Genomic DNA, 27,390 nt, shown 5'->3' on the forward strand with positions numbered 1-27,390 from the left:
TAATTTAAACTGAAAATTTTGACTTTGGACCCCCCCCCCCCCACACACACACACACACACACACAAACACACGCAAACCACAACCACAAACAAGAAATCAGTTTTTTTTTTTTTTTTTTTTTTTGCTTGTCGAAGAATTTTTGGTTTGGAATATTTTTTGTTCTTTTTCCTTTTGATAAATTGCCATTTACTTAGCTATATACATATAATTTATTAACATATAAGGCTGTCAATATTTCATGGACATTTAACCTTATATAACACATGTAATAACATTGACATAACTTGCATTTACATTTTTACACTTTTAAATTTATGTTGGATAATTTACAATTAACAAATTATGGAAGACCATTTGACAAATTATGAAATTAAGATTTACAATTTACAAATTCAGGTTTATACATTTTAAGGAACTATCCTTTCCATAATTATTATGTCAACAATCCTTTATATATAGTAGGCAAAAATATATATATCCTGATTATGTATTCTATTTAATATTTAAGAAGTCATAATATAAATTGAAGTATATCTTGCTGATCAAAAATCAAATGATTATTTAACTTTCTTTTAATATATATACATGCTGTAATTTATTTTATTGCTATAAATATATATTTATTGTGATAAAAGAGAGTAATCAATGGATTTGAAATGGAAACAGAAATTAAAAAAAATAATTTTGACCAGCCTTCTGGGCTTTCGTATATAAGTGCTATTTTTGTTATGCGGTAATATGTGAAGTAGGAATCAGCACAGTTTGTTTCCGATGACATTACAGTCAGAGCGAAAACTCAAACGTTACATGTAAATGGCACATATCAATTCTATGATTTCAGAAAAAAAAAAAAATCCTTAAGACTATAGTATTTACCTGCTTATCTCATACACATGTAGGCTGATATAAAATAATTATGAATTAACAAACTTTTAATAAATTGTCATTTATTTAGCTATATACATATAAATAAATATAAGGCTGTCAATATTTCACGGACCGTATGTCGGACTTTTAACCATATATAACACATGTAATAACAGATAAATACCAGTCTGGTAATTACATCGTGACTTGAAAAGAACTTCTAATCAACCATCCCCGACAAGGGAATAATCCGGTAGATTGACTTGGATGCTTATTTTACATGCTGATTTTATTCATAATAAGTGAGAGCGAGGAAAATGGAAACAGAAATAAAAAAAAATAATGACCACTCCTTTGCATGAGAATTTATATTGCTGTAATCTATAATTATGAAAATGACCTTCATAACGCATTGCTGGCAAATAACTGTGTATGTTTAAAGACAACCAACTTGCAACATTGAAAAGCTTACAGACAACCAAACTTGCAACATTGAAAAGCTTACAGTAAAATTTAAGAGCCATTTTGAACATATGAACATGTGAAAAAGTTTTTGTCTGAATCTTTCGCTTGGCCTGAAACTCATTTTCTTTGTTTTCTTAGTTTTTTTTCATCATTAAATGTCTCATATATTTAGTGAAAAAAACGACCTACAGAATAATGGCTTTTACATTTATGATAAAAACCATGATAGAAACAGCATTGATTTTTATTGTCCCCCGCTTTCACGAAAGCAGGGGTACATGTTAAGGTTGAGGTCACAAAAACTTTAACCTTGCCCATAACTTTTGATTAATGCACTTTCATATTTCATGTGTATGTACCATATCACTGTTGAACCAATATTACACAAACATTTCAAAAGTCCCTACCGAGATAACTCATATTTCACTTGTGGTAGCAAAGAGACAAACTTTTTGACCTGACCTTGGTCTTATGGAAAAACCCTGCAAGCTGTACACATGTAATCCCTGTGAGAAGACCTTTCATTGGATACCAATAACTTTTACCCTTTGACCTTGACCTTGGAATTTTAATCATTTTTTAAAAACTTTAACCTTGGTAACACCTTTTGAACGGTAAATACTAGGACAGAAAGTCCTTTTCATTGGATAACTTGACCATTTGACATTGGAGGGAAAAATCTTTAACCTTGACCATAACTGGGGGCTAGACTTCACATATGTTTTCCTTTGAATGGATACCTAAGAAACCCTTTGACCTTGACGCATTTTATTTGTTTTCATAGTTTTTTTTTTCATCATTGTATTGAAATTCTCATGTGTTTAATGAAAAAAGACCTACAGAATAATGACGTTTACATGTATATAATTAAAAAACCTCGATAGAAACAGCATTGATTTTCATTTTTTTTTTGGGGGGGGGGGTGTCAGAAGATTTAAAGGTGTCCTTCTCACGTATCTGAATGATATAAAGCTCATACAAGTCTATCTATCTATTAGGAAAAGTGATTAATGCTAGCTATTAAAATTAAATTAACATTGGTATTGATTAATGAAATAAAGGTAGACATTTTGAAAAAAAACTTCAGCCCCTATGCAAAAACTGAAAACTTTTATTTCTCTTTGATTCTTGTCGCTCAAGTTGAAATTGAACACCGAAATGTGTCCCTGAAAAGAAGTATTTCTGTGACAAAGAGCACAAGAGATTTCGAGTTGGTTTTTATTGCCCAACCTATCCTCGCTGAATGCGGGGGATATTAAATTCGGTCTGTCTGTCCGTTCGTCTATCTGTCCGTCTGTAGTTGTGTCTGTCTGTAACGCTTTTGTTTCCATACGATATCACCAAAAGCCTTTGAGCTTCTGAGCTTGAAATGAAATTTTACTCAATAACTCGCAATGACCTTAGAAAGATCACTTTGGATTTGGGGGTCAAAAGGTCATAGGTTTAAGGTTATAAATTTAAAAACAGTTCTGTCTCTAGTAACACTTTCGTCTTCATGCGATATCACTAGAAGCGTTGTCCGAACTCTTGCATATTATCAACATTTTTGTTTGGTTCAGTATATGATTTGTTAATTTAATTTTATAATAATAATTCTGCACATCCAGATAAGAAGGGGGAGGTTCAGTCCCCGTTCAGAGCATCCTCCTATTTTTATTCCATCCTTGGACACAAATTCTCTGTATTGATTTTTGTGTCTTTCTATAAATCGGACTTTTCTATTTAAGAAATATCTTAACATTGTGATTCCATTTAAATGGGTAGATGGAGAGATATATAGAAGATAATAGATTGCGGTTTAAAACTGCACCTTACAAAGATAAGATCTCTACGCCCCCTTGTGAGATTGACAATTTGTCAATATAGCTAAGGGCTCATTATCTTTTTATCCTATGATTGTCCCGATTTAAATATGTTTTTTAAATTTTATACGCGGTACGCGTGATTTTTCAAACGTGTAGACTTCCATTAGTGTATTGGTCGCCGACAATTAGTAAACATGTTTATTAAAGTTTGAATTATACCTTGATGGATTAGTATATAAAAAAGTGTTCCATAATTTATGCAGCAATTAGATAAACGCGTTGAAAACCGTTTCCTATCGAGATATTGGAATACTGTGTTTAGGGAAAAAATTATTTTCTTTTTTGGAGCGAATTTTACAGGGACTATAATATTGTTTTATTTTTTTTCTGAATTATGGATGAAGAGGTTGGGAAGACTGAAAGTCATAATACAGCGGACATGTTCACAACGCTACAAGAACACGAACTGAAAGTCAAGGTTAGTGTTGTTTTTATTATGCTTTTTTTGTATTGTTTTGTTTTGATTTTTTGCGATTTTTTTTTTCATTTGTTTCTTGCTGTTTTCCTTTTAACCACCAACACAAAACAGAAAACCGAAACAAACAAACAAACAAAAACAAACGAACAAAAAAAACGAAGCAAGCAGTCCATTTTATTCCAAAAAATTAGAAAGATCCTCATATGCCAAATCTGTAGAATAATTTATTTGTAACGGTACATACACTGTATTGCGTTAAATTTGTTAAGGTGAAATCTACGCTGAATGACTTAATAAAATACTTCTTTCAAAGAAATACAAGGTCTCTGTATTTTTATTTCATCCTTGATTCGTCCTTCATTGAGAGGAATATAAATATTCATTTCATAAAACGTACATAAATCGTTTTTGATATATGTTACAAATATTACATACAATTGAATTCCGTGTAATTTGAATTCTCGAATCTGATCTTGCGGTGTGTATTGTTACGTCGTTGCTATGGTCGAACAATGACAAGATTTTAATCAATCGTTTGAATACCTCTGTTCAATATGCAGGAGTCGAATTTCGGCAAAAATATATGTGCACCCGCCTGTCTATAGATAAAAGATATATTTAATTGTACACGCATTGTACCTTCTACTCGGAACATAAACTGCCCCCCCCCCCTCCCCCCCAATTACTTGAAGCAAAACCTGAAACAATTTGGTTTGTTGTTATCAAAATATAATAAACATCTATTGTTTACGTACAATACTTACGTAAAATATGAGAAATATATTGTTTTTTAGCCATGTATTTAAACATTAAAGTACATATGCTTTAAACAAAATTATTCCGTAAATTAAAAAAAAACTTCAATTACCAATAAATATATTACATGTAAATTGTCAGAATTATATACAGTATATATGATTATCTTTGCTTAAAAAAAACTTATTGAATTCTTCAATAGTAAATCAAATCTATCTGTCTTCCCATTGTCTTACTTTTTTAAACTCAGTCAACCAGAAGTAAAATATTAAACACAATGAAATCGAATTATACTTGATAGAAAAATGAAGGGGTACTGAAAAAATATACTATGGCCCTTAATAAGCGTGTCCATGTAAATCTGTTTTGAAACTACAATATGTACACAAGATACGATTTAGATATCTGTAAGAGAGTTAAAGCAATTGTGTATGAATGAAAAAAATCCATTGTGTAAGGCAAAAGCAATATGTGAAGAATCCCTTTAAATGTTCATCTTTTTTAATGAGAGGGGGATTGTAATCTCCTACTGCACTGCTTATCAAATATGCAGTAAATGTTTATTGATTTTCCCCCATGGATTTAAATTTGTCACCAACCGATAGATTAAAGATCTATTTACAGGCACATTAATAATATCTGTTTGTTTTGCACGAGATTTCCAAGGTTATAAAGTTTGCTTTCAATTATATAAGAAGAAAACTTTATATTTTCAAAACGAGAAGAGGAAACTAAGTGAGTTTAATAAAATTAAAAAAATTATTTTTTTAATTTAAAAAAAAAAATCACTGAGACCGTTAGAAAAAAATCAATGAGACTGTTGTGTTGCTGAACAAGCACCCGTTGCTTCGTAGAAAGATCTTATATAAGGCGTCCTCAATGAACTTAAGTTTGAAAAAAAAAATGTGTTGAAATTTCGCATAATTTAGAACAAACTTCCGTCCATGTTCCATGCCTTTGTTTAACACTTTTGTCTTTGTTGATCTTCAAGTGTCTCTACGAGATAATGTATAGAGCTTCACCTAGACACTTACTTCGTTATGTTCTCAAATTGTACTCCATTGCATGTACAAGGGTATTTGTTGTAGCGACAAACACCCCCTGAGTTGGTACGTAACTCTGCAGCTGATATCCTGAAATTAAATAAGCTGATATCCTCTTGAAATTATCGCAGTCTCGAATGTACACATTGAACGCGGAGGAGAGGAAGGGTAAAATAATTCTAGTACCACCACTTTCATTTATTTATTTAATGGAAGAGGAGGCAATTTTTAGGACAGATTTGAAAAGAATATTAGAACTAACCCTTTTTTCAAAACTGATAATCAAACAAAAATAAAAATAAAGAGTAATGTCAAATGATAGAAGACTACTATATTGAAGAGAAAACTGAAAACTTTCTACATGTACCCACTTTTTTTAAATTCAAATTTTGATAAATTTCACATAAGTACACAATTTGGGCGGATAGGATCATTGTTAAGAAATTAGGTCATCACTCGACGATCGATTCTTCTTGATTAAGTGGATTTAAACTCATCATGTTTACATTTAAGCTAAACATAAACAAAATATGAATTGTGTAAATAGATATACATACGTAATACTGAGCTATAATTAGGCAGAGCTTTCCCGAATTTTTAACGTAACACAATATAGTCACTCTTGATGCAGTTCTTGCTCAGACGTAAAGATGATTAAAAGTACTTTGTTTCATTTAGGAACTTAGAAGTGTGTTCGTGGACCCTCCCAAAGAAATGGACCCCCAGTCCCGGACCGCTAAAGAGAAGATTCAGGCCGGAATACAGGGTGTAAGTTCTGTTTATATCTTTTTCGGAATTATTTAAAATAGACTTTTTAATTAATCCCAAACTCTGAAATCAACCAAATGAATCAGTTCTTTTGATTGAATCTCATTTTTTAAAGATTTTTTTTTTTTGAGATACATGATTCACTCATCACACTTTTATTATTTTGGTTTTTATTATTATTTAGTTTTATTTGAGGCAAAATGCTACTTAACACAATAGACATTACAAAACTTCTTCTTAATTTTTCTGAATTTCTGAATGTAATTCTGAATTCAAACTTTGTAAAGCAAAAGTTATTGGTTTCTTTACCTTTTTTTAAATTCATTTTTTTTTTGGCTATAAAAGATGAACTTTTTAGATGGATAGCTTGCCCAATATTTATCTTTCGTCAATTCCTCTGTTATACATTGAATATTGACATATTTTTTTAAGTTCAGCGATAACAATTTTATTTATAGGTTAAAAACAATTCCAAACGCTTTGTGAACTTTGTGAAAAGTAAGATCCGACGGAAAGAGAAAGAAACGATAGTACAAGACGTAAACATCGTACAGGAAGAAGACGACGAGACTTGGGCGAGAAGATCTGTAGGCAGCGCCGCCTCGCGGTCAAGTATTGACTCCAAACTGTCGTCTGGGTCTGACAGAAACGAAAACACAGACATTTTGAGTGATTGTGAAAATGATGTTGTTGAATGATGAAAACACACGTATGAAGCAAATTTAACATTTCATAAATTTGGAATCATTTTGGTGCTGTTATGTGCAATTGAGACTTCATTGAGAGAAGTCCGTGGATTATTTCCAACTTCAGGGTTGAGGAGCAATCCAAGTCATCGAAATGTTTCACAACTTCTAATAAATCTAAAAACAGTGTATGGTTTGAAAGAAAAGGGATTTTAAAACTTCCATATTTGTTCTATATCTTTGTTCCATTTCTTGCAAATATAATGATAGAGCTACGAAGATCATTTTCAACTTTTTTAAATTAATTACGTACTTAATTTTTGTTTTATCTTGATTAGAAAAAGATGACAAATATTACTTTGTATTCAATGTCACTGAAACAATCACAAGTCAAAATAAATTGAATCTGAATACCATGTATTCTGTTAGCTGATGTAAATTATACAATGCATGCATCATATTTATTTATTTATTGTAATTTACAATGAAAACTTGACTTTTGCTTTTCCTTGTGTGTGATATGTTACAATGAAGTGTTTGCAAGTAAACGCTTATCAGCTTTTAAACTATATTGTGTTTGTTTTTTAACGTCACTCTCTAGAATTTTTCACTCAGATGGAGACGCCACCACTTGCTGGTGAAGAGTTGCAATTTTTTTTATCCTATACACAGCACATACATGTATGAGCCATATTGAGCAATGAGGGATTTTTCCCACTGTGACCTGGGACCTTGGTTTAGGTCTCATCCAAATGGACGATCTCCAGGTCCCAAAGTTAGATTCGAACCCGCGAAGTAAGGATCATCATTCCTCACTTGACAATATACTTTAGAACACTGCCACCATGAAAAAGCAATCCAAAAACAAGATGTGTCTTTGTGTGGCAGCTCAGAACCATGGCGAAGTCTTTGAGATGAAGCTCAAATTCTAAGATGAAGGTTAAATTTCAAAAACGATAGAACTTGTGCCATTTTATTTTTTTTAATTTGACACATAATTTGGGCTCCCTTAACCAAACATGGATACTGCCATTCTTTCTAGTATTGAAGGTATAGTACCCATCTCTCATCTGCAACTCCTCCTATATCACTAAATAAAATTTAATGATACTTTCGCAAATTCATTAAGACATAATACCATTGCCCATCTCTTATTTTACCTTTTGATCAGACACTTATTTTGGGTCTCCCAGAGCAAAACATGGACTTTGTCATAATTATCACATAGGAGGCGGGATCAAGTGAGCTCAGTGCTCACAGTACCTCTAATTTCTCTTTATCCTTTGGAAGTACCACTAACTGACTGGTAGGCAATTATTTTAATTTTTCCCAGGCATGCCAAAGGATAATGTTTTAATTTAGGGTCGAACTAAATGGGAACTACTAATGTATTCGGAACTTGTCGCCTTATTCGTAACTGGTATTAGCACCTATGTTAACTTCCTAAAGATTTTTTGGGGGGGGGGGAACTGAACTTTTATGAAACAATATTTAATTACACAAGTCAATGAACTACCTTGACAAAAAACTTAGAGTTTGGAATAATGCCTTGTATATTTATAGTACTGCCGAATCGGTTTCTTATTCGAAACCGCTCAAACAACTGTAGTCATGCATCGACGTGGATGGCCTTAACAAAGAGGAATAACTCTATCTTTGGTATGCTCTCTCTCTCTCTCTCTCTACGTAGAATAAAATATCGTTTACATACCAGAGGCATACACGCATCGCACTAATCAAAAACATTTTACAACAAAGCTGAATAATTAACTAAATTCAAAAATATATGGGTTCGACGCTTAAATACTTTCACTGTATTAAATTTTAAACATGCACATGCTTCTTTATTTTCAATACCGTGCATGGAGTGCTGTGTTACATTAATTCTGCTTTCTTCAATTAATCAGTGATGCAGCTAGAAGCCAATTTAAATACATGGTTTTCAATTTCGGTATGGAGAAAGTTGAAAAGAACTTGAGTGCATGTTATAAATGACCAGAACTGTAAATGTTCTGTAAAAATAACTGTAGATATTGAAACACACGAATCAATCAGAGAACTTTCAAGGCAATATAATGAGCCGGGCTCGATTTACAAATTATACAAATTACGACTAGGACAAAAATAAAGTAGGCCCTTTTCACAACAAAATCTTACGATTAAGACTAAAATATCCCCAATTCTAAACCACACAGAATTTATTCTTCTATTACATTTTTATGAATATTTTGTGGATAAAATTGTAAATAATTATTTAGAAAAAAAATCTTCATATAATAGAAAATTACAGAGTGGTGAAATTTTAGTCTTAGACATAAGATTTTTTGTGAAAAGGACCAACTTCATAACTTTCTAATTTACATTTAATTGAAAATGGTATAAATGTTGTAGAAGGAATCTAGACATTTTTATGCTGGAAACCTTATTAAATAAACTCAGTAATTTTCCCGAAATTTTACAATCAACTGAGGTGTTTGGTCTTAGATGTAAGTCTTTACGAATTTCATATTTAAAAAGAAATATGTTTTGTTCAGCCCATTGCAAGGCATTACGGTTTTTTTAAGAGAGAGGGTGGGGGGAGGGTCATCAAATTGGAAATTTCTTGAAGAGCAAAAGTCGTCATGTTTTGAAATAGGAATTGTTTCCAACTTTCCAGAGGTTTGTTGTATTTTTTTTTTTAAAGAAAGTTTAAACCAGAAAAATGACCTGAAAAAAAAAAGAATTGAAATTGTCCATACTGGAAAATCTACTTTCTGTTTGCGTGACTGTGTTCAGGGGGTATGTGGGTAACTTTTATTCATACACTACCAAATTTACAATGACTTAATAGACCACCCTATCCACAATCGTTTGTTTTGAACATATTTTATTGAACGAATCAAATGGATTGGAAACAAGTTCTTACAACTTACTAGTTCCTCTCCATAAACTTAATATAACAATATGTCATGCAAATAATACATTAAAATATAGTATTTATAATAATGTTCAAGTGATGCAAGTTGATAACATTAATCAATTTTAAATCTACATGTTTCAGTAATAAATCTATGGACAGCAGCAAAAATATTAATATTAGTTGATACAGGCAAATCTATATCACCCCATAATAACAGGTTTGTGTCAATTGTAACTAATTCTTCAAGCATAAATAGGTGGTTAAAAAGATTGTTTCTAGCATTTGCATACTTTATACAAGCAAAAAAATAATGGTAAACATCTTCATACTTTCCACATGAACAAAGAGGACTGTTGATAATATTGCGTTTATATAGATCATAATTAAGTAAACAGTTGTGTCTTAGTTTAGTATGAAGTATGTCTGTGTAGCGTTTACCAAAAGAAAAATACGTTGGTGGATTGATGATTTTTGTACAAGCTCTTAAGTCTTTACGGAATCCACAATCAAATTCAATAGTAAAAAAATTCGAACTCTTTCCCCACCCACCCGTTTTTTGGAAGAGTTAAGCTTCTCTGGCCTCTTGTTATATGTATTATTTTAGTGTATGGTTAAATTATATCTGTTCCGATATTTCACTTTTCTCATAGAAGAAACAAGTTTAAAGATGTAACAATCCTTCGCTATTGATTTGAAAAAAAAAAAAATACTGATTAATAACTTAGATAATTTGTACTTTGAGGCAAATTTTTCAAAAATATTTCTATATACCAATTTTATTATCTTGTGAAAAATTTAATTCACTTCTCATCTTTACAAAGAGGAAGATAGTTATCGCAAATAATTAACCACAACTGTCGCGCCTTAATGACGCGTTTATGAATGAAGGTTTGTCGAAACTGAATTCTTTTAAATTTTGAAAATAAAAAGTAGATAAAAAATCAGTGATAAATAGAAATAACAAAATATTTCCTGAAAAATATCTTTTAAAGGAGTTTTGAAGGGTCGATTTACGGTTCAGTAAACAACGGGGTTAATGTGCCGTTAGTGGTGGGCAGAGATGTTCAAGTCTATAATTGTAGATAGTTTAATTTGGTCATAATACCAAAACAAGATCGTTAAAACCCGTGGACCGAGTGCTACCTTTTGTATCAAAACTCTCACCTCAGACAAAAACTACACATATTTACAATTCAATTAAACCTTGGCGTTAGTTCTGGGTGTACATAACACATAAATGGCAGTTTCAAGAGTTTTTGGGGGGGTTGTTAAATTCTCGGTACACGGGGGCAAACACAGGCCTGGTTTTAAATCTAAAGTTCTGGTTCACTGAACACGCAGTAATCGAAGGCCATTTGCAACAAAAATTTGATAAAAAAAAAACGAGCCGTAGAGAGACACTTTAAGGATCATTGCACAATTGACAACTAAAAGGTAAGAGTTAAATGTATTGCAGTATAATTGTTTTGATTAAGACGAGTCATTAAATATTTATTAAAGATATGGGTCGCACCTTTCTCTGGTCGTGGGATCGGAAAACGCACCTGTAGCTGGCTATGACCATCATAATGTTTACATGTTCCGGTCTATAACTATACTGCAAAATAATAAAGTCTTCGTAGAGAAAATTTACACACATTTGAGGAAGGTATGTAACTCTCTCTCTCTCTCTCTCTCTCTCTCTCTCTCTCTCTCTCTCTCTCTCTCTCTCGTTTAACTTTTGTAAGTAATAAAAAACATCATCTGAGTGTAAAAGAACACATTTATTTAATTCAAGAATTTAAACTTGATGACTGTAAATTTCTCTTGTGGGCAGAAAAGATAGATGGTTTGTAAATCTCTCTCTCTCTCTCTCTCAAATTTTACTTATTCAAGTAATAAAGAAAATACATTATTTATCTGTCTTAAAAAGAATATGCTTCATCAATTCTAGAATTTAAACTTGATCAACGTGCAATACTTATCGCAAGAAAAGATGGATGGTCTTTCATGTTAAAATATTTTATTTTGTTAAAACATACTGAAAAAAAAATTAAATGGGTCTTATCTTTACCTGTAGCTAGTGTAATAAAATAAATTTTACTTTGTATAATAAAAGGCATTACTTACGTAACGTTATTTATGTGATAGGTCCGACATATGATGTAAGAATATCGATAGTCGGCGGCAAATTAATACTTTATATCTGAGTGTATTTAGTTTATTTCTTGGAGGTTAAAGTGAGAAGACGTGAGTATACATAAGATCTATCATAATCCTGCATTTCTTAACAACACGGCATGTCCCTGTCAACATCTGTCATTAAAATTTCAACCTCATTTTTCATCTTATAAAATTTTCTCGCCTACTACAGGTTATGAGGTAATCTAATGTCCTTGTTGCATACATATATGCCTAAAATTATTTTCCTGTATATTACACAAATATTTTTTTCAGTGATATTCTATTTGAAAAAAAATAATCTAAAACATATACCGATAATACACTACAACTGTAAAGGTTTCTTAAAAATCATATCTAAAACATAAAACAGAATAAAGGTTTCTTAAATATCGGATGTGGTTAAGATTTGGGGTCTTTGGAGAGGGGGAGAATTGGTTATATTTTGGTCATTGCGTTTCTATTAATACATCTTTAATTGCAGACTATAAATATTTACATCAATTTACAACACGTAACATAGACAAAAATAATGGAAGAGGAAGAGAACACCGTACAGCTCAGGCAAGTGAAGCCGATTGTCGTAAACGATAAGAACGGTACCGTTTACGGCAACCAGGGTGGACCGGAAATAATCTCAGGACACGATAACCCAGCTTTTGACCCGGAAGTGGGTGCTGAAGTGAAACAAGTAAATGTAAGTGCTAAGCAATTAAGATTTTTAGCATTAAATTCTTGCATTAGAATAGGTTGTACAATTTATAAAAAACACTGTGTATGTTCATATCTTTACTTATATGTGATATTCCCAATTTGTTCCAAAAACAAAAGCCATCATCATGATGAAAAATTTTGCACTTAAGAGGGCTATGGGTTTCTTGTGACCATTTTTAGACTGAATTGATCTCTTTTAGAAGAAATCTCCATGTAAAGACATACAAAAATAATCAGATTTTAAAACTGGAATTTGCAAATTGTTTCTATGTATGCAAAATGATAGTTCACAGCTTAAGATACAAATACGTGTACATGTATCATATCTAAAAAGATTATTAAGATAATTTATATCTGATGGTCAATTTGTTGACCCCCCCCCCCCCAGCTTCCTTAAACCTTCATTTACAGGAAATATGAAATAAATTTAAGGCGTCTCTGGTATTTTAGGGAAACATTAAGAAACAAAATGACGATGATGAGGAATATGATTCAGAAGAAGATGAAATCGAGGCCGATTATGGGAACTCCTGTTCTCGTGGAGTTCTACGACTCCAGACGCTCATCTTTGGCTCGTTCAAAACCCACAAAGAGATGATCATGAGTTGTGTGTATGTCTGTCTGTTGACGCTGTATATGGCGTACTTTATATCGGCCATGGTGTATCGTTTCGGTGATGAGGGCTCCTGGCGGCTGCTCGTTTGTACGATTTTGTTGGCGCTGTACGTTGGATATTTTGCGATGCATTCGGTGTTCGGGGAACAGATAACAATTTACTTCTACTGGAGTAGGCTGCAGAAGGAGACAAGAAATAAAATAGCCAAGTGGTAGGTGGAATCTTGCTTTAATGTTTACCTACACCCCAAGCCTCTTTCTGACCCAATGCTATGTGGTAGGCATAGGCATCAGAAGCAAAATGAAAGTGGGGGGGGCTAAACCAACAAAAAGAGATTATCCCCAATTTTTTTCACTGCTTATAATATGTATATATTTGCTTTAAAAAAAAAGGGGGGGGGCTAAGCTCCCCTAGCTTCCCCGGTTCCGACGCCTTTGGTAGGTGGATTCTTGGTCCAGTTTTTCGTACACCTCAAGCCTTTTTCTGACCCAAAGATTCTAAAATTGAAGAATGTTTTAAAGATGCCAACTAATTTGAATAATTCTTAATTATCTTCCCTTGAAGACAATGTGGTTCTTTATTTGTATAAATTTAAATTTCCTTTACACAAGAATATTATGTAGAAAGTTTGGTTGAAATTGGCTTAATGGTTCTTGTGAAGAGGTCGACAATATAAAACTTAAGTTCACAGACAAACTGCCTATGCTTTAGGCTCAGGTTAGTTAAATAGCGGGATAAAATATACATAATTTTTTTTAAATAAACTTTGTTGCCGTGGTAAAATATAATTATCATTTAATAGTTCAGTCTGACTTTCAGGTTTCACCTCATACTTTGTGTATTGCTGGCTCTGGGGGTCGTGATTTACGTTATAGCAGAGGTGGCACTAAAAACCCCAAAGAACCTGATTTCTCTGACGGGAATGGTCTTCTTCATTGTGACGTTCTACATTTTTTCACACAATCCCGCAAGGGTAAGTAATTCATCCTAGTTAGTATTATACTAGTATTAGTTAAACATCAGCACTTACAATCACACTGACAGTTCATATAATGTGATCAATTTTTGCACAATATGATGCCTTGATTACATGTTCCCAGGAGGGGGAATCCCTACTCCAAGTTCTTGATGCTTATATCTTAATTAAGACCCTCTTTTTTCCCTTGCACAATTCTTAATGTTGCTGGATCCACCCGATCTAAGATTACCTTTCCCTTTGACTTTCTTGAATCAGGTGAAATGAAGACAGTTTTTTATGCCCCGTAAACGAAGCTTCGGGGTATATAATTTTTGTTGTGTCCGTCCGTCTGTCCAGCTGTTTGTTTGTCCCCAAATCATTAACCTTGCCCATAGCTTTTGATTTAGTGAAGCAATGACATTCATATTTCACATGTGTATTCCTTGTGATAAGACCTTTCTTTGGGTACCACCAAATTTGACCTTTTGACCTTGACCTTGGAGTTTGACCCATTTTTATACAAAGATTCCAAGCTTTTACTTTGGCCATATCTTTTGAACAGTAGATTTCAGGACATTTTTACTTCACATATGTATTATTTGTGGAAAGACCTTTCATTGAATACCAACAACCTAGACCTTTTGACTTTGACCTTGAAGATTTCCATTCTTATGAAAAAACGTTAACCTTGGCCATAACTTTTAAATGCTAAGGGATGGGGCTTTCATACTTCACGGATGTAATGGAGAAGACCTTTCATTGGATACCAATAACTTTTACCTTTTGAACTTGACCTTGAAGAGTTTGACCTACTTTTTTAATATTTTAAACGTTGGCCATGATTTCTGAACGGTTTGGGCTAGGGCTTTCATACTTTACATATCTAATTCTTGTGACAAGACCTTTTATTTGATAGCAAGACCTTTTACACTTTGACCTTGAAGTTGGACCTACTTTTTAAAAATTTTTAAACCTTGGCCTTGATTTCTGAACGGTTAAGAATAGGACTTTCATACTTCACAAATGTATTTTTCGTTGCAAGACCTTTCACTGGATACGATTCACCTTAACCTTTTGACCTTGACCTTGGAGATTTCATTACTTATGACAAAACTTTAACCTTGGATATGACTTTTGAACACTAAGGGCTCGTTATCGTATACTTCACGAATATAATCCTTGTGACAAAACCTTTCATTTGATAGCAAGACCTTTGATTTTTGACCTTGAATTTAGAGTTAGACCTACTTTTTAAATTTTTTAACTTTAGCCATAACTTTTGAAAGCTTAGGGCAAGGGCTTCCATACTTCTCATATTTATTTTTTGTAGCAAGAACTTTCATTGGATACCAATTACCTTGATCTTTTGACCTTGACCTTGGAGATTTTAATATTATGAAAAATCTTTAACGTACTTTTATATTTCAGAATTGTATTTCCAGTCAGTTTGCATTTAAGAAAAGTTTAATCTTCGCTGTTGCCATACGGAGGCATCAGTGTTTCCCCCCTTTTTTTTTTAATTTTTTGATCTAGGTGAACTGGAAACCGGTATTTTAGGGTTTGATTATACAGTCCTATTTGAACCTCGTCATTTTACATTTTGACTTTCTTGACTTAGGTGAACTGGAGACTGGTATTTTGGGGTTTGATGATACAGTTGTTCTATTTTGACTTAGGTGAACTGGAGACCCGTGTTCTGGGGTTTGATTATACAGTTTTATTTCGCCCTCGCCATTTTACGCTGGGACCCTGGTTACCGGGCCTTTCGCTGGCTGGGGGACAGAGTGTCGGAATTCCTACTGTACACAGACGAGGGATCCAAGTTTGTGTTCGGAGAAAAATTCGAAATGCATTATTTTGCTTTTAAGGTATAAATATTTTTTTTTTTTATAAAATTATAAATAAAAAAAAAAATTGAAAAAATAAAGTGAAAATAATTTAAAGATACATATGAGAATTTGGTTTGATAAGGAATATCGCAAATCATATTGTAACATATTAAGTTACTTTAAATGAAAGTCAGCTGCAGACAAAAAATGCTATGTAAAACTGGGATAATTTCAAAATTAGATTAGACTTTATTGACGTAGTGTTAGATTGGCCCCGCCCCCTTGGATTGATTGACAGTGGCTATATAATTATCTTTTTCTAGGTACTGACACTTAAATGGGCCCGCCTCCTCTTATTGATTGACAGTGGCTATAATAATTCTCTATTTTTAGGTCCTGACTGTGATAGTCTTCTTCAGCTCCTTCATCTCTATCCTCTATTACCTCGGGGTCATGCAGTTCATCATTCGACACATCGCCCGCTTCATGGCTACTGTTATGGGTACCTCCCCCGCGGAATCCCTCAACGCCGCTGGGAATATCTTCATAGGACAGGTAAATTATCTACACAGAATTCCTTAACGCCACTGGGAATATCTTCATAGGTCAGGTAAAGAACTGGGTACGGTATGTATAACGAGGCGGCCCACAAGTAAATTACGAGGGGTGATCAAAAAGTTCGCGAACTATATATCTACAAAACCACAATTCAGATTAGAAAAAAAATTGGTACACTCATAGTCATACACAAGTTCCATAAATAGCATATTCTGAATAAAGTTTTGCTCCTTGTTTGTGACGTCACCATTTGAAAATGACGCCACTAGTTAGGTCACTTGTGACGAAAAATGGTTGTCTCAGTCGTACTCGTTCAACAAACGACTGTACAATTTATTGTATATCTTAGAAATCCCTTTGCAGAAGTATATGATATTTTGTTCATAGTTTATTAAGACAAATGGCTTTTAAGAAATTCGATCAATGATTGGATTGAACATTTAAGTGAAGGAAGGGAGATGGTTAAAAATGATACTTGTTACGTTGCCCAGTGAAAGCAACTTTGAAAAGAGATGTGTTTTTCAATAAGCAATTTGCTACCAAAGACCTCCAATTTACACATTGAAAAACAGTTGAATAATTGAACAATAATATAATAATTAAATAACTAAGATATCGTTTACTTTAGATTTTAAACATATTAGATATGATTAAACGGAGGCACCCATTCTCTATCCACCTTGAATAAACGTTTCTCCCGAGACAGAAGATTCGGGTTTGAATGGTCGCCATGCTTATTTTTGGAATGGATATTCTTATCCATCCATTCTGTTGCCGAGATTGGACCATTTCTGACAAATGAACTGTTCTTGTTATAAAAATTAAATTGCATGGAAATTAATATAAAACTCAGAAAAGTCCTGCTTTTATGACAGAACGCTACGAGAGGGGTCACTTGACCGCCTATATCACGTGAGCAGAACGGTGGCAGATGTGCATTAAATTTTGAGAGGACTTATCTAAAATATAATCAACACTTAAATTAAGTATTGTTTCTTTTATGGAAATTATTCAATTAGTTCGCGAACTTTTTGATCACCCCTTGATCTACACAAAATCCCATAACTCCGACAGGAAATTATCTTCATTGATCAGGTAAATTATCAATTAAACACAAAACTCCACAACGCCACGGCGGGAATATCTTCCATTTATATCTATGAAGATATCTTCCATTGTCCATTCGAAAACAACCAATACAGAATTTAAACAACTTTAAAAAATGGGTTTAATCGTTGATTCTTTTCTATTTTAAAGAGTGAAGCCCCCTTGTTGATCCGCCCCTTTCTTTCCAAAATGACCAGATCAGAGCTGCACGCCATTTGTACCGGAGGGTTTGCAACCATTGCCGGAAGTGTCATGGCTGCTTACATCTTATACAAGGTACAAAACACTGTCTATAAAAAAATCCTTTAAAGGCTAGAAGAAGGGGTGGGTTAAAAGCACATATTTTCATTTCGTACTGCAGTGCATAACTTTTCTTCGATATTAAGAAGAAAGTAAATCCAGAAAATGTTTAGGATCTGTATATGGCACGTTGAGCAATGAACTTCTTAAGTAAAATTATGTACTGGTAAATGATTATTCTAGGTAATTTTCTCTTCAAAAATAAATATTTAGCAAACTTGTCATTATCAGGTTCCGGCCAACCATCTTTTGTCCGCCTCTGTAATGTCTGCACCTGCAGCTCTGGCTATGTCAAAACTGTTCTACCCCGAGACCCGGCGCTCAAGGGCAGGGAAGGAGGTCTACAATATGGCGTCAGGGTTTGTATTAGTATAAAATATGGCGTCAGGGTTAGTGTCAGTGTACAATATGGCGTCAGGGTTAGTATCAGTATACAATATGGCGTTAGGGATTGTAACAGTGTACAATATGGCGTCAGGGTTAGTATCAGTATACAATATGGCGCCAGGGTTAGTATCAGTGTACATTATGGCGTCAAGGTTAGTGTCAGTATACAATATTATATGACGTCAGGGTTAGCGTCAGTGTACATTATGGCGTCAGGGTTTGTATCAGTGTACAGTATGACGTCATGGTTTGTCAGTATACAATATGACGTCAGGGTTTGTATCAGTGTACTATATGACGTCAGGGTTTGTATCAGTGCACAATATGGCGTCAGTGTTTGTATCAGTGTACAATATGGCGTCAGGGTTTGTATCAGTTTACAATATGACATCAGGGTTTGTATCAGTTACAATATGGCGTCAGGGTTTTTATCAGTGTACACTATGACGTCAGGGTTTGTATCAGTTACAATATGACGTCAGGGTTTTTATCAGTGTACAATATGACGTCAGGGTTTGTATCAGTGTACAATATGGCGTCAGGGTTTGTATCAGTTTACAATATGACGTAAGGGTTTGTATCAGTTTACAATATGACGTCAGGGTTTGTATCAGTGTACAATATTGCGTCATGAGCGTTAGGGTTAGTGTCAGTTTACAATATGGCGTCATGGTTAGTGTCAGTTTACAATATGGCGTCAGGGTTAGTATCAGTATACAATATGGCGTCATGGTTAGTGTCAGTTTACAATATGGCGTCATGGTTAGTGCCAGTTTACAAAATGGCGTCAGGGTTTGTATCAGTTTACAATATGACGTAAAGGTTTGTATCAGTTTACAATATGACGTCAGGGTTTGTATCAGTGTACAATATGGCATCATGGTTAGTGTCAGTATTCAATATAGCGTTAGTGTTAGGGTCAGTATACAATATAGCGTTAGTGTTAGGGTCAGTATACAATATAGCGTTAGCGTTAGTGTCAGTTTACAATATGGCGCCAGGGTTAGTGTCAGTTTAAAATATGGCGTCAGGGTTAGTATCAGTATACAATATGGCGTCATGGTTAGTGTAAGTATTCAATACAGCGTTAGTGTTAGGGTCAGTATACAATATAGCGTCAGGGTTAGTGTCAGTATACAATATGAAGTAAGGGTTTGTATCAGTTTACAATATTACGTCAGGGTTTGTATCAGTGAACAATATGGCGTCAGGGTTTGTATCAGTTTACAATATGACGTCAGGGTTTGTATCAGTGTACAATATGGCGTCATGGTTAGTGTCAGTATACAGTTAAAGTATATCATTGAGGGAGTCAGCAAGATTCCAGTTCCCCAAGAGTAAGTCTATTTCCCGAGGCGCTTGCGCCGAGGGAAATAGGCTTGCTCGAGGGGAACTGGAATCTTGCTGATTCCCTCAATGATATACTTTAACTGTTTTATTATACCGATACAAACAAGACATTTGAAAAAGTTATATTCAATACTGTATTCTTAATTCTGTAATGATGTTTAATACCAACAGAAATAAAAAAGAAATAACAACAAAACAGAATACAGACATGAATAGAATTCCATTTTATCAATAAATCAGTTCATTGTCCTAGTTTTTACCTTGTAAAATCGAAAGTAACATTAGGCAAATCTTGAGATCGCCATTTTTGTTACCAGTAAACTGGTTCTTTTTTATTGATATAGGACCAGTTGACTCGCGATGCATTTCAATTCATTAATGAATATATATGAGTTTATTTGGAACATTTCTAAGTTTGTCTTAAATAGAAAGAAAATACTAAGTGTTCCGAATAGGTGTGTATCAGTTCATCAAAAAAACGTACTCTTTTTGCAGGGAATCAGTCTGTTTTGCAGGGAATCGGTTTATTCACGGTGATTTTCAGGAAATCAGCAAAATATGTCGATTTACTTTAATATAGTGAAAAATCAGTAGAGGTATAATAATATACAATATAGCGTTAGTGTTAGGGTCAGTATACAATATAGCGTCAGGGTTAGTGTCAGTGTACAATATGGCGTCAGGGTTTGTATCAGTTTACAATATGGCGCAAGAGTTTGTATCAGTATACAATATGGCGTCATGGTTAGTGTAAGTATTCAATATAGCGTTAGTGTTAGGGTCAGTTAACAATATGGCGTAGTGGTTAGTGTCAGTTTACAATATGGCGTCATGGTTAGTGTCAGTTTACAATATGGCGTCATGGTTAGTGTAAGTATTCAATTAAGAAATAAATAACAAGTTTATAAACTTCAATGGGAATTGAAGTGGGTCGGTCACGTGATCAAATCCTGTGAAGGCCGAAGGCCTTCTCAGAAGATTAGATCAGTACCGACCCACTTCAATTCCCATTGAAGTTTATAAACTTGTTATTTATTACTTATATATACATTTGAGACAGACAATTGAATATTTTCGAATTTAAATTATTGCACTAACCGTCCGTCGTAGATTTTGAAAAATGACGCAAGGTGTAAATCGGCTTGCATGGCGGTTACGCTTCGAATTCATTAGGCTAAGGAATCTATTTCGAAGGGAATATTTTGTGAAAGGCTACTTGTGATCAGTAATAGTAAACAGATTGTTTTCTGGGAATATTTTATTCGTGAAAAATGATAATCGATGCTGAAAAGACACAAGAAACACGTCCGAAGTTTGATGATAAAAAGTTGGAGGAATTTCGGTCGCTGGAAAGGGATGGATGGATCCGATGGACTGAGACACTTGTCCGAGCCAGTTAATTTGCAGTTTGATCAAAAACATTCCACGGTTTCAGTAACTAAAGGCATACTTATCGTAAAACACTGATAAACACGGAGACACTGGCGACAGCTTTACATTGAACTACGAAAACGCCGAGGTGTTTGGCAGCTGTTCATGGCATGATTGCAAAGATATTTTCCAACAGATTTACACATTTATCGTGAGTAAAATTTAAAGATAAAATAAAAGTTTATCATGAAAATTTAACCAGGTCTTTCCAAAAAATAAGGATGAACGTTAGAGACTATGCAGCTGACAAAAGTGAAGAAAAATGTAAACAAACGCTAGGCTCCTAGTTTTCTCTATGTACACAGGTTGAATCGACAGCCCCAAAACTGTATGAAATACTTGTTTACATTTAAAATAAAAAAATTATCATTTTACTTGTGCTTATTTTATTCATTTTTATACATGAAAAGCAAGTAGAGCAGGTCATTTTATAATTTATGTACCGGTAGATATTATTGCGCCGTGTGATTAGGTCATGTATTGACCTCTGACCTCTGACAAACTTCATACAGAATTGAAGATATTTTCTCTCTGTATGTTTATATAATGGAGAGATACCACAAATGTATATATTATAGCGTTAGTGTTAGTGTCAGTTTACAATATGACGTAAAGGTTTGTATCAGTTTACAATATGACGTCAGGGTTAGTATCAGTATACAATATGGCATCATGGTTAGTGTAAGTATTCAATATAGCGTTAGTGTTAGGGTCAGTATACAATATAGCGTCAGGGTTAGTGTCAGTTTACAATATAGCGTCAGGGTTAGTATCAGTTTACAATATGACGTCAGGGTTAGTATCAGTATACAATATGACGTCAAGGTTAGTGTCAGTATACAATATAGCGTCAGGGTTAGTATCAGTTTACAATATGACGTCAGGGTTAGTGTCAGTGTGCAATATGGCGTCAGGGTTTGTATCAGTTTACAATATGGCGCCAGGGTTAGTGTCAGTTTACAATATGGCGTCAGGGTTAGTGTCAGTATACAATATAGCGTCAGGGTTAGTATCAGTTTACAATATGACGTCAGGGTTAGTGTCAGTGTACAATATGGCGTCAGGGTTTGTATCAGTTTACAATATGGCGCCAGGGTTAGTGTCAGTTTACAATATGGCGTCAAGGTTAGTGTCAGTTTACAATATGGCGTCATGGTTAGTGTCAGTGTACAATATGGCGTCAGGGTTTGTATCAGTTTACAATATGGCGCCAGGGTTTGTATCAGTATACAATATGGCGTCATGGTTAGTGTCAGTATTCAATATAGCGTTAGTGTTAGGGTCAGTTTACAATATGGCGTCATGGTTAGTGTCAGTTTACAATATGGCGTCATGGTTAGTGTCAGTTTTACAATATGGCGCCAGAGTCTGGATCAGTTTACAATATTGCGTCATGGTTAGTGTCAGTTTACAATATAGCGTCAGGGTTATAGTGTCAGCATACAATATGGTGTCAAGGTTAGTATCGGCATACAATATGGTGCCAGAGTCTATGTCAGTTTACAATATGGTGTAATTGTCTACAATACCGGTATGGTCAAAATATCTCTCTCTATATAACACTAGGGTCAGTGGTAGACATAGCACTATGGGCTGAATTTGTCTACGAAGTCAATCGTTCTGCCTTAAAATACATGGGAGAGATTTAATATCTTTTCAGACAGGAGAGGAATATCATTGAGGCGGCGTCTTTAGGGGCTTCACAGTCCATATCTCTCATCGCCAACATAGCTGTCAATCTCATCGCTTTCATTGCCCTCATCGAATTCGTAAATCAGACCTTGATTTGGTTTGGTAACCGTATAGGCATGGAAAAACCCGGTGAGGAACTCACATTCCAGGTAATTCTGCATGTTTGCTAGTTTGCATGTATAAGGGATTGTGCAAATTGTATGTGTAGCTGAAGTCAATTTTCTATGTTTACTTTTAATTTTTGGTTTTTGCGATCTCCCATTTGCACCTTTGATGCATTTGTTTTAGATTGAGTGAATTTATTTAATTTAAATTGTTTGGAAATTTACCTTCAAATGAAATAAAAAGCGTAGATTTTTAAGGGCTACCCTATATATGACGTTCTGCATCCTGCTTACTATGTTTCACTAAGTAGGGAAAGCGCCTAAAGATTCCGCTTATCTGCGAGCTAGTGCTTACTGTTTATCAATTTTAATTCGCAATTTATTTTAGCGTATAATGTGAGACGGTGTGGCCACCCGCAAAAATTTTATTCTCAGGTTTATTTTTATTCCTTAAGATTATATAAAGCAATAGCCACATTTCGTGAAAAATTTATCTCGCTTCATTAGAGATAATGAATATCTATCGAAATAAAGGTGCCGCGAAAATTTAGTGAACAACAGTGCAGTTATGTTATCCCAATATAAGGTTTTTGGCACGACTGACTGCATGTTGCCATTGTTGTTTTTTTTTCTAGTTTCTCTGTTCCTACGTTTTCTACCCGGTGGCGTTCTTGATGGGGGTGGAGGCGACAGACTGCTTTGATGTCGCTAAGTTGATTGGATACAAGACATTTATCAATGAGTTCTACGCCTACACAAAGCTCTCTGTGTTCATCAGTAATCAAGAGAATCTCACGTGGTATGGTCACATGACACTTTTTATCATAAAGTTTTTTGAACTTAAAGAGGCTGGGGGTGGCAGCCATTTTCAGACTATTTCGATCTCCTTTAAATGAAAAGCTCCACATAAAGATAAACAAAAATGATCAAATTTTAAAACTAAAATGTATTATTTTTTGCTTTGCCAAATGATAGTTGACAGCATAAGATACCGTATCTAAAAAAAATAAGTTAAATATGGTGGTTAATTTGTGATTAATTTCTTGACCCCCCAGCCTCCTTTAAATAAGTTTTATTCAGGCAATGATAACTTTTCTAGCAGAATATGTTCACAGAAAATTTTTTTTTAAATATCTGATTAGAATAATAAATGTATTTTATATAAATAACGAATGAGCAAAGTTACTTTCATAATTAAAGGTACAATAAATAATTTAAGGTATGAAACTCTACCGAGCACTGATTCCAATTTTACGGGGAGGTGGCATTTTGAAGGAAGTGACATCGTTTATGAGGACTTTAACCATACATTAACCGGAGGGATACTTCAGGTGCTGGTCACTTTATCATTTTCAATAGAGTGCTTTGATTTCATTACAAATTAACTTTATATAAACGGACGAGAAAGGTTCATTATAAACAAACGCATAGAAATTAATTTTATGCTTCAAATTAATTTTATGCTTCAAATTCAAAACAAACGCTGTGCATTTTCAAAATGTAAATAATGCAATATATAACTAATGCAATATGTAAATTACTAAATAATGAATATTAATATTATATTATTACATGCTATGTTAATTTTAATTATCAATTACGTCTTATTTTCACAGGACCGGTCAGTGGTAATTTCCACGTACGCTCTCTGTGGATTTTCCAACCTCGCTTCCATCGGCGTGATGCTTGGCGCCTTAGGCGCAATGGCGCCAAATCGAAAGTCGGCTCTCGCCCAGGTTGTCATCAGAGCCATGATTGCGGGAAATGTTGCGTGCTTCATGACTGCGTGTATAGCTGGTTTATTGTATGAAGAAAAATAGATGTAATTATTTAGTTTTAGTGTACATAAAAGCATAATATACGTGTGTGTTTTTCTGTGAGAAAGGATAAGGTTCAGACGTTCGTAGATTTTTTGTTTTACTATTAGAGAGGCCAATTTGAATGCAGTCATAATTTTATCTCTGAATTCTAAATGAATATTTCAGTTTCGAATTCAGTGCCCATGTAGTTTTTAGGATGTTTTTGATTTTAGCATCAATATCAACTTATGGCCAGTTGTAAAACATAATTTTACGTTACACACGTTTTGATACAGGAAAAAGAGGGAAAAAAATGATTTTTTTAACCCTAACTAGTTAAGATTTTTACCCAAAGAATCATCTTTTTTAAAACTCTGTACTCATCATGACTATAAAGCATAGGCTATTACAGTAAAATTTGTCTAATCCAGGAGATGTATACTTCGAATTCTTGCATAATACGATATAAACCTAAGTCTCTTTCAATAATTTCAATTGCTTAAAAATTGAAATGAAATAAGCAAAAAATAAATGATACAAACAAGTACTACATGTAGCTTAAACAAACACATTTTTGGGATATTAATTTACAAGTTCAAGACATTAATATGAGTAGTATTCCAGAAATTACCTAATGCCTAATTATTTATTTTCGTTTTCGTATAATTGTCTATAGTCTAGTTTGTTTTATCTTTCACAAGGTACAATGTACTATGTATCTACATACAATATGTTTTATTTACCTTTTGTGCAATCTGAGAATTTTTAAGTAGGTGCTACTATTCATCTTATTGTTATTTTTTCTGACTTTTCTGCTTTTTTCATTATTCTTCCTTTTTTTATGCACACTTTTCATATGCCAGTTCTGCATTTTTGTTTTATTTGCGCGCTACATGTATCTTAAGTTTTCTGTAATATCAGCAAACATTATACAAAATTTGTGATGTACTTTAGTTTTATATTTCACTATATTTTAGCATTTTGTAACATTTAATATACATGTATTCAATTAAATGGTTTTATTTAGTTTTTCTATACTTACGATTTCAATTCACTAGTATATAAAGATTGATGTCGAATTAAATTAAAAAATTAAAAAGAAATGTAATTATGATACCAAATGTCGGTTATGATGTGGGTTTACCCGGCAAATATTTGGTAAATTTTTAATATCTTCAATTCAATTTTTAAATTGAGTTTTCCTTTGAGCATTTACAGATATACATAGTTTGATGTCCAACTTAATTGAAAATAGTTCCAACTTTTATACCATGCTTCGAATTGATCATTAAGCTTTTGTCATTTTGGGGGTGGGGGTGGAAAAACAATTTAAGTAAAATTATAAGATACCTATTATGTAACACAACTTTAGAATTCAAACCACTATCAATATAAAATCAATTGCCAAAAAAAAAAACAACACTTTTTTGTTTGACAATACGTTCTAGCGGCAAATAATTATTATTTGGTCCAGCATAGATTTTTTTTTTACCCTATTTCAGTTATGCTGAATCCGAAAAAAAAACAATTGCTGGCCTTCAAGAAAATGGCATCAACGAGGCCGAGTCATTGTTTCTGCCCTAGGGAATTTGATTATTTTTTGATAATTAAATTGCACTGTATATTTATTGTTTTAAGATTTAAAAATCGAATGTTTACCATCCCGTTTTCTTGAAGGACCATCTCAAAAGTTGTCAGATTTTACTATTGGACCCTTTGGAAATTTGTTGGAAAACGCCAAATTATCACATGCATTTCTTTCCATATTTTTTCTATATTTGCCCTAGAAATGTCTTTTTTATTAAGTAGATCAAAATGGTGGACAACCAATTTTTCTAATTTTTTGTTAATGTTGTTCAAACGGGAGAAAGAACATGTGAATATCTCTCTGAGTGTAATGCAACTAGAAAAATAATAAAAAAAGAATACTAACATTATTACGTTAATTAAAGAAAATTTAGGGGTTTCTATACTTAATTCGAATTTTCTCTAATTTATTTGTCTATTGTTTTTAGGTCACCTGAGTTACTCAGGTGACCTATTGCTATCCGTTTTCGTCTGTCGTCGTGTGTCGTGCGTTGTGCGTCGTGTGTTAACATTTGAACATTTTCAGCTTCTTCTCTGAAATCACTTAACCAATTTCAACCAAATTTGGTATACAGCATTTATGGGTAAAGAAGAACAAAAATTGTGAATTTTATGGTCCCCGCCCCCCTGGGGCCTGAGGGGTGGGGCCAAAACCACTAGAATTATTGCAATCTTTAAAAATCTTCTTCTTTACTCCTGGACATCAAGCAGGCAAACTGTTAGCATGAATGTAATGAACATTGAGTCCTCTACCAAAATTGTGAAATCCATGGCCCCAGGGTCAGGGTTCTAGTGCTAGGGCGGGGCTATATAGATTATATAGTGAAAATGAATGATTTCTTTGAAAATCTTCTTCTCTGCTCCTGGGTATTAAATAAACTAACCAAGCACAAAGTTATGATGAGCAAGAGTGCCTCTTCCAAAATTGTGAATTTTATTGCCCCAGGGTCAGGGGTTCTGGTGTTAGGTGGGGCTCTATTGGTTATATAGTGAAAATGCATTTATTCTTTGAAAATCTTCTTCTCTACTT

General features: G+C 33.7%; 2 protein-coding genes across 4 annotated transcripts; both read left to right on the forward strand.

Moving 5' to 3' along the window:
* Positions 1 to 3,356: 3,356 nt before the first annotated feature.
* On the forward strand, positions 3,357 to 7,380 carry LOC134268145 (uncharacterized). The gene is made up of 3 exons (XM_062750343.1): positions 3,357 to 3,616; positions 6,094 to 6,183; positions 6,642 to 7,380. The coding sequence occupies exons 1-3, from the start codon at positions 3,533 to 3,535 to the stop codon at positions 6,879 to 6,881; spliced, it is 414 nt and encodes a 137-aa protein (XP_062606327.1). The 5' UTR covers positions 3,357 to 3,532; the 3' UTR covers positions 6,882 to 7,380.
* A 3,725-nt stretch (positions 7,381 to 11,105) lies between these two features.
* LOC134268148 (solute carrier family 28 member 3-like) lies at positions 11,106 to 25,614 on the forward strand. Of its 3 annotated transcripts, none has more exons than XM_062750348.1 (12): positions 11,106 to 11,202; positions 12,452 to 12,625; positions 13,093 to 13,469; positions 14,078 to 14,231; positions 15,893 to 16,084; positions 16,439 to 16,600; positions 17,861 to 17,986; positions 18,242 to 18,369; positions 22,839 to 23,019; positions 23,610 to 23,773; positions 24,194 to 24,305; positions 24,591 to 25,614. In XM_062750348.1, the coding sequence occupies exons 2-12, from the start codon at positions 12,461 to 12,463 to the stop codon at positions 24,792 to 24,794; spliced, it is 1,965 nt and encodes a 654-aa protein (XP_062606332.1). In that variant the 5' UTR covers positions 11,106 to 11,202; positions 12,452 to 12,460; the 3' UTR covers positions 24,795 to 25,614. The 3 variants fall into 3 exon arrangements, with proteins under 3 accessions (XP_062606332.1, XP_062606330.1, XP_062606331.1); XM_062750346.1 differs by having other exon boundaries at positions 11,108 to 11,202; positions 12,413 to 12,625; XM_062750347.1 differs by lacking the exon at positions 11,106 to 11,202 and adding an exon at positions 11,909 to 11,997 and having other exon boundaries at positions 12,413 to 12,625.
* The last annotated feature ends 1,776 nt before the right edge of the window (positions 25,615 to 27,390 follow it).

This window comes from Saccostrea cucullata, unplaced genomic scaffold (assembly GCF_032062105.1).
Source record: "Saccostrea cucullata isolate Sc308-1 unplaced genomic scaffold, CSIRO_AGI_Scuc_v1 ctg283, whole genome shotgun sequence".
NCBI classification, from domain to species: Eukaryota; Metazoa; Mollusca; class Bivalvia; order Ostreida; family Ostreidae; genus Saccostrea; species Saccostrea cuccullata.

What these genes read in the sequence shown, in the direction of transcription:
- LOC134268145 (XM_062750343.1), top strand. Translation starts at nt 3,533, where the DNA reads ATGGATGAAGAGGTTGGGAAGACTGAAAGTCATAATACAGCGGACATG. An exon ending in AACACGAACTGAAAGTCAAG is followed by an intron (nt 3,617 to 6,093) that starts GTTAGTGTTGTT and finishes TGTTTCATTTAG; the next exon opens with GAACTTAGAAGTGTGTTCGT. An exon ending in TTCAGGCCGGAATACAGGGT is followed by an intron (nt 6,184 to 6,641) that starts GTAAGTTCTGTT and finishes TTTTATTTATAG; the next exon opens with GTTAAAAACAATTCCAAACG.
- LOC134268148 (XM_062750348.1), top strand. Translation starts at nt 12,461, where the DNA reads ATGGAAGAGGAAGAGAACACCGTACAGCTCAGGCAAGTGAAGCCGATT. An exon ending in TTTCACACAATCCCGCAAGG is followed by an intron (nt 14,232 to 15,892) that starts GTAAGTAATTCA and finishes ATTTTGACTTAG; the next exon opens with GTGAACTGGAGACCCGTGTT. An exon ending in GTGAGGAACTCACATTCCAG is followed by an intron (nt 23,020 to 23,609) that starts GTAATTCTGCAT and finishes TTTTTTTTCTAG; the next exon opens with TTTCTCTGTTCCTACGTTTT.